Below are 12,943 nucleotides of genomic sequence, written 5' to 3'. Positions count from 1 at the left end.
TAAGCATTAAGAAAGTTCTGTATACATTTCCAAGTGACTATATAGAAAAAATTATGGGATAAAGCAGCAATGGAGGAAGACCATAAGAAACTTTCTGGGAGATGGAGATGAGAGAGAAGCAGAAAATAAGTCATCCAATAGAAAAGGGATAGGAAAAGTTCATTGACAAGGCCCAGTATTTTCCTCCTTGGAAAATATGAAGAAATATATGCAATTCAGCATAGAATCCGGGGTCCAGGTTCTCCGCACACACCTCTTACTAATGATAAAAGGAGATGTGGTAACAGGATGTGCTAGAGAGAACACGAACGCTCCAGTGACTGGTAGATACCCAACAAGTAGCAGGCCCTGAGTGCTGTCAGGCAGTTGGGAAAGCTGAGTTCTCTGGAAGGAGTGCCACATTTATTTCTCTGTTTCCCAGGCAACCAAACCAGCCCCTTATCGCCTTCACTTTCATCACTGGAGCAGAATGAAAGGTAATTGGGTTAATTATTAAAGCAGCACTACCTAGTACCACCAGCCCTAATTGTTCATTTATCTAGGGTTTATAAACATCATCTTAATTGATGTTGAGTTGGAATGCACTACTCACTTTATTTGCCTGGCTACTGGGTACCAGAAGGATATGGGACAGAGACAGAAAAGAGTCAGCCATGGAGATAAAGGGCCCAACACCAGAATTACTGTTCATCTCTGCTCATACTCATTTAATTATCATCATGATGGCCCTCAACTGTGTTAATTACTTTACCTCTTTCCCAGACTCCCCAATTTGAGTGAAGCTCAGGAAAGTGGTGAACATCTCAACAAGGATACTAGTGTTATTAAAGGAGATGACAAAGGCAAAAGACAACCAAAAAATAATGTTAATAAGGAAAAAGAAAATAGATTCCTGTAGAAGGATTGGCTCTGTCTTACCCATCTAAACAACAAACGGAAGGATGCCTGGGACATAAGATATATAAAGCAATAACTTAACACTGTGTAAGCTCTGTTGGGTTTGAAATAGTGTAACAATAACAGCACAGGGGAAGGAGAAAGGAATGGGGCTACAGAGGAACGAAGACTCTATCTCACCAGAATTAGTTCTGTATCAATCTGAAGTAAATCTTGACAAAATATAGTTCAAAAATCAATAACGGAATTTAAAAAGCACATTAGATGATATCTATTTAATACAAGGTCAGTAAAGGAAGAACAGAGAAACTTAATAAGGCCTTAAAAAACAAACAGCAAAACAGCAGAAAAATTCAACTGTATTAATAACAGTAAATGTGAATACACTAAAGGATTCAATCAAAAAGCAGATTTGTTAGGATTAAAAAAAAGATACAGGGGCCAGCGCCGTCACGCAGTGGGTTAGCATCCTGGCCTGGAGCACCAGCAACCCATATGCGCCAGTTCGAGACCTGGCTACTCCCTTATGATCCAGCTCTCTGCTATGACCTGGGAAAGCAGTAGAAGATGGCCCAAGTCCTTGGGCCCTGCACCCACATGGAAGACCCAGAAGAAGCTCCTGGCTTCTGGCTTCGGATTGGTCCAGCTCCAGCCATTGCAGCCAGTTGGAGAGTGAACCAGCGGATGGAAGGACCCCCCCCCCCCCCGCCGCCTCTCCTTTCTTTGTGTAACTCTGACTTTCAAATAAATAAATCTTTTTTTAAAAAAGATACAAATATATAATTTCTATAAGAAACCCACTTTAGATTCAAAGATCTAAAAAGGAGGCAGTGAACACTAAGCCTAGCAGTTAAAATGCCTGCATCCCATATTGGGTGCAATTCCTGACTCTAACTGGGTTTGAGTCCCATCTGTGGCTTTTGACTTCTTGCAAATGCTAACCCTGAAAGGCAGCGGTGCTAGCTCAAGTAACTGGGTTCCTGTCAACCATATGGAAGACCTGGATTGCATTCTTAGCTCCAGGATTCGGCCCCAGCCCAGTCCCAGCAGTTGTAGGCACTCGGGGAGTCCTCCAGCAGTTAGGAATTCTCTCTTTCTTTCTCTGCTTCTCAAATAAATAAAACTTTTAAAAATATAATAGGTTGAAAGCAATCATACAACCAACAACCATTAAAGATCTGTTGTGGCTGTGGCGATATAAGAAAAAACAGACTGTAGGATAAAATATTACCTGAGACATAGGGATATTTCATAACAATAAAAGGCTTAGGGATTGCATTTTAGCTTAGCGGTTAAGATGCCTGTACCTCATATTGGACTATCTGAGTTTTATATCCAGCTCTAGCTCCTGACTCCAGTTTCCTGCCTACACAGACTCTAGGAGTGATGGTTCTTGCTTTTCATTTGAGAGACCCAGGCTCCAGGCCCCCGCTCCAGGCCCCCACTCCAGCCCCAGCCATTGTGGGCATTTAGGGAGTGAATCAGTGGATGGGAGTTCTGCCTGTCCCTCACAAGAAAGAAAGAGAGAAAGAGCGAGAGTGAGAGAAAAACAAAAGTGAACAACACATCCCTAAACAACTAATAGATGAAAGAAGAAATCATAAGGAAAACTGTGATGACTGGGCACAAAGCCATTTCTAGCCCAAGACACTCAACCAGGCTCCAATGACCTGTGGCTAGGAGCAGCAAAATCCTGACACTTCCCATTGGTTTTAATCACAATAGTAAATTAAGTACATCAGGCTCACATCTGCTGGGAGCAGATGCTCATTAGGATAAAAGTCAAAAAGATTATTCAGGACAGATAACTAATATTGTACATTACCCAGGTCCTATCCTTTAGAAGTTCTTTTGTTCCGTCTGTAATTACCAGGAGACTGTCAAATGCCAGAGCTTCTTATTTCACTTTTATGAGGCTTCAAACATGCAGAAAAATATTATAAGCTTAAGAACCTTTTGGCAGATACTCCGTACTTGAACTTAAGCAAAAACATGGCACAGAAGACAGAATACAGGTCTTATGATTCAGAGAGACCTGGCTTAAAGTTCCAGGTCTGCTTCTCACCGTGTTAGACTGGGTAAGTCATAAAACTTCTCTGAGTCTCAGTTTTCTTCCCTGTAGAATGGAAAAGCTTCCGCCTACCTCCCAGGGCTGTCACAATAAGCAGAAGAGATAATGCATGACAAAGCACCTAGGACGGCACCCGGCCCAGAGAAGGCATTCACTTCATTGCCTTAATTTCAGTTAGGGTACCCACAGAGGTACAGCTGTCTGCTAAAGAGTCAGCAGAGGGCGCTCCCTAGACTTTCCATGTTTTCCAAAAATACACCTGGTAGAGGTGCAATAGTTTTAAACGTATTCATACATGGGCTGGCATTGTGGGATGGTGGGCTAAGCCTCTGCCTGCAGCACCAGAATCCCGTATGGGCACCAGTTCGAGTTCCAGCTGCTCCTCTTCCAGCTCCCTGCTGATGGCCTGGGAAAGCAGCGGAAAATGGCCCAAGTGCTTGGGCCATCCCTGAACTGGCATAGGACACCCAGAAGAAGCTGCTGGCTCCTGGCTTTGGATCAGCCCAGCTCCAGCAGTTGAGGCCATTTGGGGAGTGAACCAGCAGATGGAAGACCTTTCTCTCTGTCTCTCCCTCTCTCTGTAATGCTACCTCTCAAATAAATCTTTTAAAATAAATAAACAAGTGTATTTATACCTCTTTTATCTAAAAGTCTCAAGTTTTCCGCTCTGAAAATATTTCAAATACATTTATTTCAAAGTTACCATAAGTGGTATATTTACTGCTCAATGTTAAGTTTTTTAAAAAAGATTTTTATTTATTTATTTGAAAGGCGGAGTTACAGGGGCAGAAGCAGAGTCTTCCATCCATTGGTTCACCCCACAAATGACTGCAACAGCCGGTACTGCGCCAATCCAAAGCCAGGAGCCAAGAGCTTCTTCCAGGTTCCCCACATGGTGCAGGGACCCAAGCACTTGGGCCATCCTCTACTGTTTTCCCAGGTCGTAGCAGAGAGCTGGATCAGAAGTGGAGCAGGCGAGACTCCAACTGGCTCCCATATGGGATGCTGGCACTACAGGCGGTGCCTTAGCGCACTACGCCATAGCACCGGCCCCTCAATGTAAGTATTCATAGGTGTCCTATATATAGGACAATGGGATCTGATGGGATAAGCATGGGTCCAGCATTTGTGTTGGCCTGTGTAGTTGGATGGCTGAAGGCCATAAGGAGGCCACAGAATTGTGGGAAAGGCACCAAGATAAGGGAGAGGAGGTCAAGATGAACAGACTATCAGAACAACTACTCTGTGGTAGTGTCTGCTTTCTATCATTGCTCTCAGATTCTTGTGGTAAAAAGAGTAGATAGATCTTAATTTTTTAAAAATATTTATTTGAAAGGCAGAGAGAGAGAGAGAGACAGAGACAGAGAGAGAGAAACGTCTTCCAAATGGTCCCCAAATGGCTGCAATGGCTAGAGCTTGGCCAATCTGAAGCCAGGAGCTTCTTCCAGGTCTCCCACAGGCGAGGGCCCAAGCACTTGGGCCTTCTTCTATTGCTTTCCCAGGCCATAGCACAGAACTGGGTCAGAAGTGGCACAGCAAGGACTTGAACCAGCACCCATATGGGATGCTGGTGCTGCAGGCAGTGGCTTTACCCACTATGCCACAGTGCCAGCCCTGATCTTAATTTTTTTTTTAAGATTTTTATTTACTTGAGAGGTAGAGTTACAGAGAGAGGGAGACAAAGAGAAAGAGAAAAGTCTTCCATTTGCTGGTTCACTCCCCAAATGGCCACAATGGCTAGAGTTGAGCTGATCTGAAGCCAAGAGCTCCTTTCAGTCTCCCATGCAGGGGCAGGGGCCCAAACACTTGGCCCATCTTCCACTGTTTTCCCAGGCCATAGCAGAGAGCTGGATTGGAAAAGGAGCAGCAGGGACACAAACCAGTGCTCATATGGGATGCCGGTGCCACAGGCAGAAGCTTATTAGCTTACTACGCCATAGCACCAGCCCCCAATCTTAATTTTTTACAAATCCATTTTTGTTGATGATTCTGAATGGCCTCGGTGAGGGACCCTCATTTACCACCATAGTAATGGTCACATTTCCTTAAACTGTAGGTATGGGTTTTGTCCTTCCAAGTCTACGAAACTTGCATGCTTAAAACCATTCATCATACAAAGGTTCCACTTACATTTGGAGCCAAGGACTGAACAGGAAGACTAAGGCATGGCCAAATAATAGCAAAACTAAGGTATGGTTAACCACTTTTGATATACAAGAAAGCAGGGATCAAGTATATTTATCTTACTCTGGTAACCTACAACAGTGTCTGATACACAACAGCTGCAGAACAAATATCAATTGAGTGTAATTGTTTTGGGACCATCACAACCTCATTTCAATCATACACTAGAAAATGCCTTTTCGGGAAAACTGGGAGTGCATACTGCTAAAAGGCCAATTTCTCTTTTCTCTTTGAAAGCCATTATTATAGGAACTCAATTACATGATCACAAGTAAGTTTAATCAAAAGCGAAACATCTGTATCCAGGAGGGCTTGAAGGCTTGGCGAAAGGGCTGTTACATAATAAGATTTTCCTCTGCAAGCACCATTGGATCATAAAAATCTATGTCTAGAACCCACTTAAAACAGAGAAATTAAAACCAATAAGAAGGGCCGGCGCCGTGGCTCAATAGGCTAATCCTCCACCTTGCGGCGCCGGCACACCGGGTTCTAGTCCCGGTCGGGGCGCCGGATTCTGTCCCGGTTGCCCCGCTTCCAGGCCAGCTCTCTGCTATGGCCAGGGAGTGCAGTGGAGGATGGCCCAGGTGCTTGGGCCCTGCACCCCATGGGAGACCAGGAAAAGCACCTGGCTCCTGGCTCCTGCCATCGGATCAGCGCGGTGCGCCGGCCGCGGCGGCCATTGGAGGGTCAACCAACGGCAAAAGGAAGACCTTTCTCTCTGTCTCTGTCTCTCTCTCACTGTCCACTCTGCCTGTCAAAAAAAAAAAAAAAAAAAAACCAATAAGAAAAATCCTGAAGGTCAGCCAAGGTCCTTGGGAGCTCTTTCCCTTTTCTAGATCAAGGTCCTGGAAAAAATGGTATTCTGATTCTCTGGCCTTTAAAACAACCGTGGGAAAGCAGAAGAGCCCTCGAGTCGGCTGCCTGCCTGTTCCGGCTCCTCTGCTTCCGAGCCACAGCACTCGGGCAAGTTCCCTCTGGGCTTCAGTTTCCTCCGCTGTTAATTAGGTAACAGCACCTGCCTCAAAGGATTGCTGCAAGACAGAAATGAAGTATGTGTACAGTACTTACAACATTCCCTAGTACACAACAAGTGCTCAAGAAATGTTAGGCTTCTTTTTGTTGCTGCTATTATTAATATTGGGATTTTTGCAAGAAAAGAAAACCAATGATATAGCTGCCAACATAACCTGGAGGGACATCCAAATATCGACGAATAATAAGGGTTTCGAAAATGGGAAAAACCATTTAATTGTAAATGGAAACCATCCGCTAATCTAATTCAAACATAGGTTACAGGAGTCTCCTAGAGGCATTTTGCATCCTTCAATAGAGAACTTTTCTCAACAGATTTCACAGCTGTGAACAGCTGTCTGCTAGAATAAACTCCTGTAGTCAAAGATATCCATTAGTGAAATTAGGCCATTTGGAGTCAGACCTTCGGATATAAAGTAAAGTAAGGCATAGGAAATGGAGGTAAAGAGATATTGGAGGCAAAGGAAAAAAGGAAAAAACAATGTAACAGTTGTTCCAAAAAAGTTAAATGCCAAGGACAGAGGGATTTGCCAGCAGAGGAGCAGAAATGCTGTGTGGGGTGCTGGAGGCAGATGTCTAGAACAAAGAAGGGTGGAGAAGTGCTCTGCAGTACTGCCTGGCAGCAAGTGATGATCTGCCAGTAAGGAGCTTCCACATGCCTTCAGCCAAGCCTCACAGAAGCGCCAGGCAAGGTGCGGCCCAAGTTCACAGGATCTGTTTAACTAGGGCCAGAGCCCTCCTCCAACAAGGCTGTCAGGACAACATGGGACAGTCTGCTCCCTTGCCGGGCCAAGGCCTCTAAGGTTTGGCAGAGAAAACAACTGGGGTTTCTGGGATTTTTAGGTCCCAATGTTGGGAGGCAAATCATGTGGCCTGCCAGCAGTCACAGCAGCTTGGTCAGAAATCTCGAAAAGCAAGCTTGCAAGCACTCCTCAGCCTAAGAATGCCGCTACCCCACCAGATTCCTCCCAACCTTTTAAACTACCAAATGGCCCAAATTTTGCAAACTAGAAGGCCATTTTAAGATTTTTAATAAGGGCTGGTGCTGTGCACAGTGAGTCAAGCCACAGCACTGATTCGAGCCCCAACTGCCCCACTTATGACTCTGCTCCCTGCTAATGTGCCTGGGACAGCAGCAGAAGATGGCCAAAGTCCCTGGGCCCCTGTACCCACGTGGGAGACCCAGAAGAGGCTACTGGCTCCTGGCTTCAGTCTGGCACAGCTCTGGCTACTGCGTCCATTAGGTGCGGTGAACCAGCAGATGGAAGATTTCTCTCTATTCAGCTGATAGGAACAGATACTACTCTGGATCTTAGCCAAATGGCCAAGAAGCGATCTATCTCTCTTTTTGTAACTCCTTCAAATAAATAAATCTTAAAAAAATCAGAAAAAAAGATTTTTAATGAATGATACACCTAAATGTGGCTTGATTTTTATTCCTTTTATGGTTTCATATACATAAATTTACAAGCTGGCAATGGACATGGAGAGGTGGGCAAAAGGGTAGCGATGGTGAAAGATCATTTGTCACAAAAAATTGATTTGGTTTTGTTTTCTTCTCTAGAGACTGTCCAGAAGCAGCAGCATATGCAGGTCTCCTAGCATAAAAATCCTGGTCACGAAGCTATGTCACCAACATGAAACCGCCTCAGTGGGCTTGCTCAGTCCATTTTCTGTTCAGTGGAGATTTCTGAGCCAGCTCCCTGGGTTTCTCCTCCACCTCCTTAGAAGATTCCGCAGTGCCGGGAAAATCTACACGCTGGCAGTTGCAAACAGGTGAGGGAGTGTGCACCAAGTTCCTAATTAAATCACAAGATCTGGTGCATGGGTGTCTCACCAACGAAAACATGAATAAGACAACTTTATCACTCAGCTACAAGCACAGCTAGATGTAACTGCTGAACTAAAAACCAATTTTTTAAAAGATCTGAAGGAAGCAGAAATGGGCAAGAGAACCATTTTTCTCAACCCTGCCATTTCTTGCCTTGAAGTAATGAACTTAGTACAGGAGCCCCTAACAGAGGTTTCAGCCAGATACTAACACATCATCACATCAACAGAGGTAAAGGACTAAGAGGCTATTTCTCTGGTTCTCTGCCTCTTCACGTTTGTAAAATCCAGAGAAACATTTCCTTACCTGCCAGGACCCTGTTAACAGAAGAGTGAGTAGCCAAGCCAGGCTGTCCACGTTCATGAAAAATCCCAGCATAAGGCAAGTATTCAGGCAGCAGGAAACGCCTACAAGAAGGAATCACATATGAAAAGATGAGTAATGACTCCAAAAAACAAAGGATATCCTATCAACCATCAAAACTCAAGACTAAGGGTGACAGGAGTTGGGCCTAGCATCTAAGACACCCATATCCAATATTAAAGTGCCTGGGCTCAAGTGCTGGCTCCGCTCCTGACTCCAGCTTCCTGCTAGGGAACACCCTGGGAGGCAACAGGTGATGGCTCAAGTACTTGGGTCTCTGCCACCACCCACGTGGGAGACCCTGAATGAGTTCCCAGCTCCTGGTTTTATCCTGGCCCAGTTCCAGCTGTCACAGGCATTTGAGGAGTGCACCAGTAGATAAGATCTCTCTGCCTCTGAAAAAAATATAAACAAACTTTTTTTTTTTTTTTTTTTTTACAGGCAGAGTGGACAGTGAGAGAGAGACAGAGAGAAAGGTCTTCCTTTTTCCGTTGGTTCACCCTCCAATGGCCGCCGTGGCAGGCGTACTGCGCTGATCCGATGGCAGGAGCCAGGTACTTATCCTGGTCTCCCATGGGGTGCAGGGCCCAAGCACTTGGGCCATCCTCCACTGCACTCCCTGGCCACAGCAGAGAGCTGGCCTGGAAGAGGGGCAACTGGGACAAGAACCCGGTGTGCCGGCGCCACAAGACGGAGGATTAGCCTAGTGAGCCGCAGCGCAGGCCTTAAATAAACATTTTTTTTTTTTTAATTTAAAATATAGGCTATGGGATCCACTAAACCTAAGAATCCACAGAAGCCCAGAAAGGAGTAAAGAATTTCTATGATTATCCTTCCCTGCCCTTTCATCTAAAGTGAAGTGCTCCAAGGCATCTATTCCTAAATAGGATGTCCCCAATGCTACTTTTCAATCACTTTTTGCTGTGGTTAATCATTTCCTGTCAGGTACTTAGATGGCAAGGCTGGACTATAAACTCATTAGAAAATAATTCCAGATATGCACAATCCAAAGATCAAAAAGTAGGTTTAACACTGTATCCTAGGCTCTCATGCAGGCGCTCTCTGGAGCAGGCATTTGATGCAGGACTTAAGCTGCCACTTGGGATGCCCACGACCCACACTGGAGTGCACAGGTTCGAATCCTGGCTCTACACTCCATCCCAGCTTCCTGTTAACAAGCACTCTGGAGTGAGCAGGTGCTGGTACAAGTGGTTGAATGCCTGCCACCCTAGTGGGAAACCCAGGCCCTCCATCTGAGGGAGAGGGAGAGGGAGAGGGAGAGGGAGAGCATGGGGGAGGGGGAGGGGGAAGGAGAAGGGAGGGAGGAAGAGAGGAAGGAGGGGAGGAAGGAAGGAAACCCAGTGGAGTGCCTGGCTCCTGATTTCAGTCTGGACCAGCCCCACGTATTGAGGGTATCTGAGTCATGAACCAGTGGATGGAAAACCTCTCTGTCTGCCTTTCAAATGAATAATTAAAAAAAAAAAAAAAAAAAAAAAGGCCTCCTCTGGTGCTTATAACCCAATTCCTACCTTGGGACAAAGCGTCCAAGAGAAGGTGCAGACATCCGGGCATTACGTGGAGCTCGGTGCCTGGATCTATCACCATTGTCCCTGGAGAAAACAAAACAAGATACATAAGAGAGATACTAAGGCAGATTCACCCATCAGCCCAAATGAAAAGCACCCCTCAAACTAAATTCCAGCACTTTGGAGAGGACCGCACAGAAATTAGTCATCTGGCTGCTTGCTAATTCGGTTACACATTAATAGACTGCACTCTGGAGTGCCTCGACTACAAGTTATAAGCAGTTCAGGAAGGAGGAAGAAGAGGATTTTTTTCTCAAATTACTGCAGTCTCTGAACCCTGTAGCATCAGAAATTGAAGCCAAGTTTAGACCTTTGGATCTGGAATGGGGATGAACACACACACACACTTCTTTTTCTATACTGAGAGAGGAAAATTTGGCCTTTGGGGACCTTGAAGGAAGAAAAATTCGCCTACCAATTTCATTTTGTGAATAGTTATCTTTAAACAAATCTACTTAGGCCTCCTACATGGAAAAATCCGTGATCAGTGATAGCTGAAAGGAAAAGAAATTAAGAAGAATATCAAGTGGATGAAGATCTCTCTCCCCACTCTCAGCCACTCTGCCTTTCAATAGTAATAACTGTCCTGTATTAAGTATCTCCTAAGTTATTTTTTTTAAGATTTATTAGATTTATTTTACTTATTTGAAAGTCAGAGTTACGGAAAGGGAGGACAGAGAGAGCTCTTCCACCTGCTGGTTTACTCCTCAGATGGCCGCAACAACCAGGGCTGGGCCACACTGAAGCCAGGAGCTTCATCTGGATCTCCCACATGGGTGGCAAAGGGCCCAAACACTTGGGCCATCTTCCACTGCTTTTCCCAGGCTAATAGCAGGGAGCTGGACTGGAAGTAGAGCAGCTGGGACATGAACTGGCACCCATATGTGATGCTTGCATTGCAGACAGTGGCTTTACCTGCTATGCCACAATGCTAGTCCCTCTAAGTTCTAATATAGAGGCTAATAATGCATTACCATTTAATTCTTCTAGCAGTTCTACCAGTTATACTAATTCTATCTTGCAGATACAAAAACTAAAGATCAGGATGGAATGGGATTTGGTTCAGTAGTTAAGATGCCATTTGGGGTGCCCTCATTCCATCAGAGTGCCTGGGTTCAAATCCTGGCTCTACTTCCAATTCCAGCTTTCTGCTAACATATACCCTGGGAGGCAGCAGATTATGGCGTAAGTATCTGGGTCTCTGCCACATGCATGGAAGACCCAGATTGAGATCTGAGCTCCTGACTTCAGCACGGCCCAGCCTGGGCTGTTGCAAGCATTTGGGGAATGATTCAGCAATAAAAGATTTGTCTGTGTCTCTGCTTTTCAAAGGACATGAAAAAAATTTTAAAAATAAAGAAAAGTGATGCTGGCATTGTGGCACAGTGGGTTAAACCACCACTTGCAACACAAACATTCCATATGGAAGTGCTAGTTCAAGGCTTGGTTGCACTGCTTCTGATCCAACTTCGTGCTAATGTACCTCAAGAAACAGCAGATGATGGCTCAAGTACTTTGGGTCCCTGTTTCCAACATGGGAGACCTGGACGGAGTTCCTGGCTCCTGGCTTCAGCTTGACCCAAATCTGGCTGTTGCCCATTTGGGAAGAGAACCAGCAGCTGGACAATCTCTCTCTCTCTCTCACTTTGCTTTTGAATGCATGAATAAATAAATAAATAAATAAATCTTTAAAAAAGGAAGAAAGGAAAGAGATGAGGAGGGAGGGAGGAAACCGTAAGACATGAGAGGCAAATCTCAAGGTCACACAACTGGTAAGTGGTTGAGAAAGGATGCGAGGAAGATCTGACTCTGAGGCCTTGGATCTTTCTGTTGTAGACTCCAGAGCTTCCCACAAGAAACAGGAGAAAACAGACTTCACATGGCTTAGTTTCCAATGCTTCAAAGAAACAATAAGCCAAAGGGCATTGGCTGGGCAGAGCACTTAATTAGCTGCTTAACGAACTCTGCAACATAGATAAACCTCTGTGAGCTTGATTTGGGACATTGTCTGTGGTTTTCTCTCTTGGATTATCTTCAAATCAAAGAGATAATCTCTAAACTGGCCCTGGGATCAAAGTTTAAGGGAACACTTTGGCTTTTAAGTGGACCAATGGGAGCTGCACAAGTGGGAAATGAAAGCCTATGCAGGTTTTTATATCTTGGTAGAAATGGCTTTTACCATTAATAGAAGTTAATACCAAGGATATTGGAAACTGATCCATTAAAAGTCAGTATTTGATTTTTATTTTCCAAAACAAGAAGGCACACTACTGTTTTAACACAAATTCCTTTGACTTGGAACTCTGTAGATAAAAAGAGAGATAAGACTATATAGAAAGTATAAAGAGGATTTAGGAGGAAGAATAAAATCAGGGCCAGTGCTGAGACATAATGGTTAAGCTGCTGCCCGCAACGCCAGAATCCTACATGGGCACCTGCTCCAGCCTTGGCTGCTCTGCTTCCAGTCCAGCTCCCTGCTAATGCATCTGGGAAAGCATCCTTGGGCCCCAGCACCCACATGCACATGGGATAAAGCTCCTGGTTCCTGGCTTCAGCCTGGCCTAGCCTCAGCTATTGCAGCCATTTGGGGGAGTGACAGCAGATGGAGGATCGATCTCACTCTCTGTAACTCTGCCTTTCAAATAAATAAAATATATCTTAAAAAAGAAGAAGATAAAAAGTTCTTTACTAGCTGAATGAAGTTACTGGGAAGTTACAAAAACATGTACACAAAGAAATAGCTGAATACTGGGAGCAGATGTTTGGTGTAGCAGTTAAAATATCACTGAAGGGGCCGGCACTGTGACACAGTGGGTAAGGCTGCTGCCTGCAGTGCTGGCATCCCAAATGGGCACCAGTTCGAGTACTGACTGCTCTACTTCCAATCCAGCTCTCTGCTATGGCCTGGGAAAGCAATGGAAGATGTTCCAAGTCCTTGGGGCTCTGTGGGAAGACCTGGAAGAAGCTCCTGGCTTCGGA

The 12,943-nt window shown here is 45.0% G+C and overlaps 1 protein-coding gene and 1 pseudogene across 11 annotated transcripts in view; both read right to left on the bottom strand.

The window, feature by feature from the left end:
* AMBRA1 (autophagy and beclin 1 regulator 1) overlaps positions 1 to 12,943 on the bottom strand; it is a 234,689-nt gene that overhangs the window by 119,488 nt on the left and 102,258 nt on the right. For 9 of the 11 annotated variants that reach the window (XM_051826317.3, XM_051826319.3, XM_089327189.1 and 6 more), the window contains 2 exons: positions 9,908 to 9,988; positions 8,322 to 8,422 (listed from right to left, as the gene is read on the bottom strand). In XM_051826317.3, the coding sequence (XP_051682277.2) occupies positions 8,322 to 8,422; positions 9,908 to 9,988 (182 nt within the window). Of the gene's footprint in view, positions 1 to 6,157; positions 6,184 to 7,857; positions 7,984 to 8,321; positions 8,423 to 9,907; positions 9,989 to 12,943 lie in introns of those variants that run through there. The other 2 variants (XM_089327220.1, XM_089327219.1) reach the window with 2 other exon arrangements.
* Positions 7,424 to 7,520, bottom strand: LOC127485400 (U2 spliceosomal RNA; annotated as a pseudogene).

The sequence above is a fragment of the Oryctolagus cuniculus genome, chromosome 1, assembly GCF_051225735.1.
Source record: "Oryctolagus cuniculus isolate XC-2025 breed Fujian yellow rabbit chromosome 1, ASM5122573v1, whole genome shotgun sequence".
NCBI lineage: Eukaryota > Metazoa > Chordata > Mammalia > Lagomorpha > Leporidae > Oryctolagus > Oryctolagus cuniculus.
This window is presented reverse-complemented; position numbering and strand designations above follow the sequence as displayed.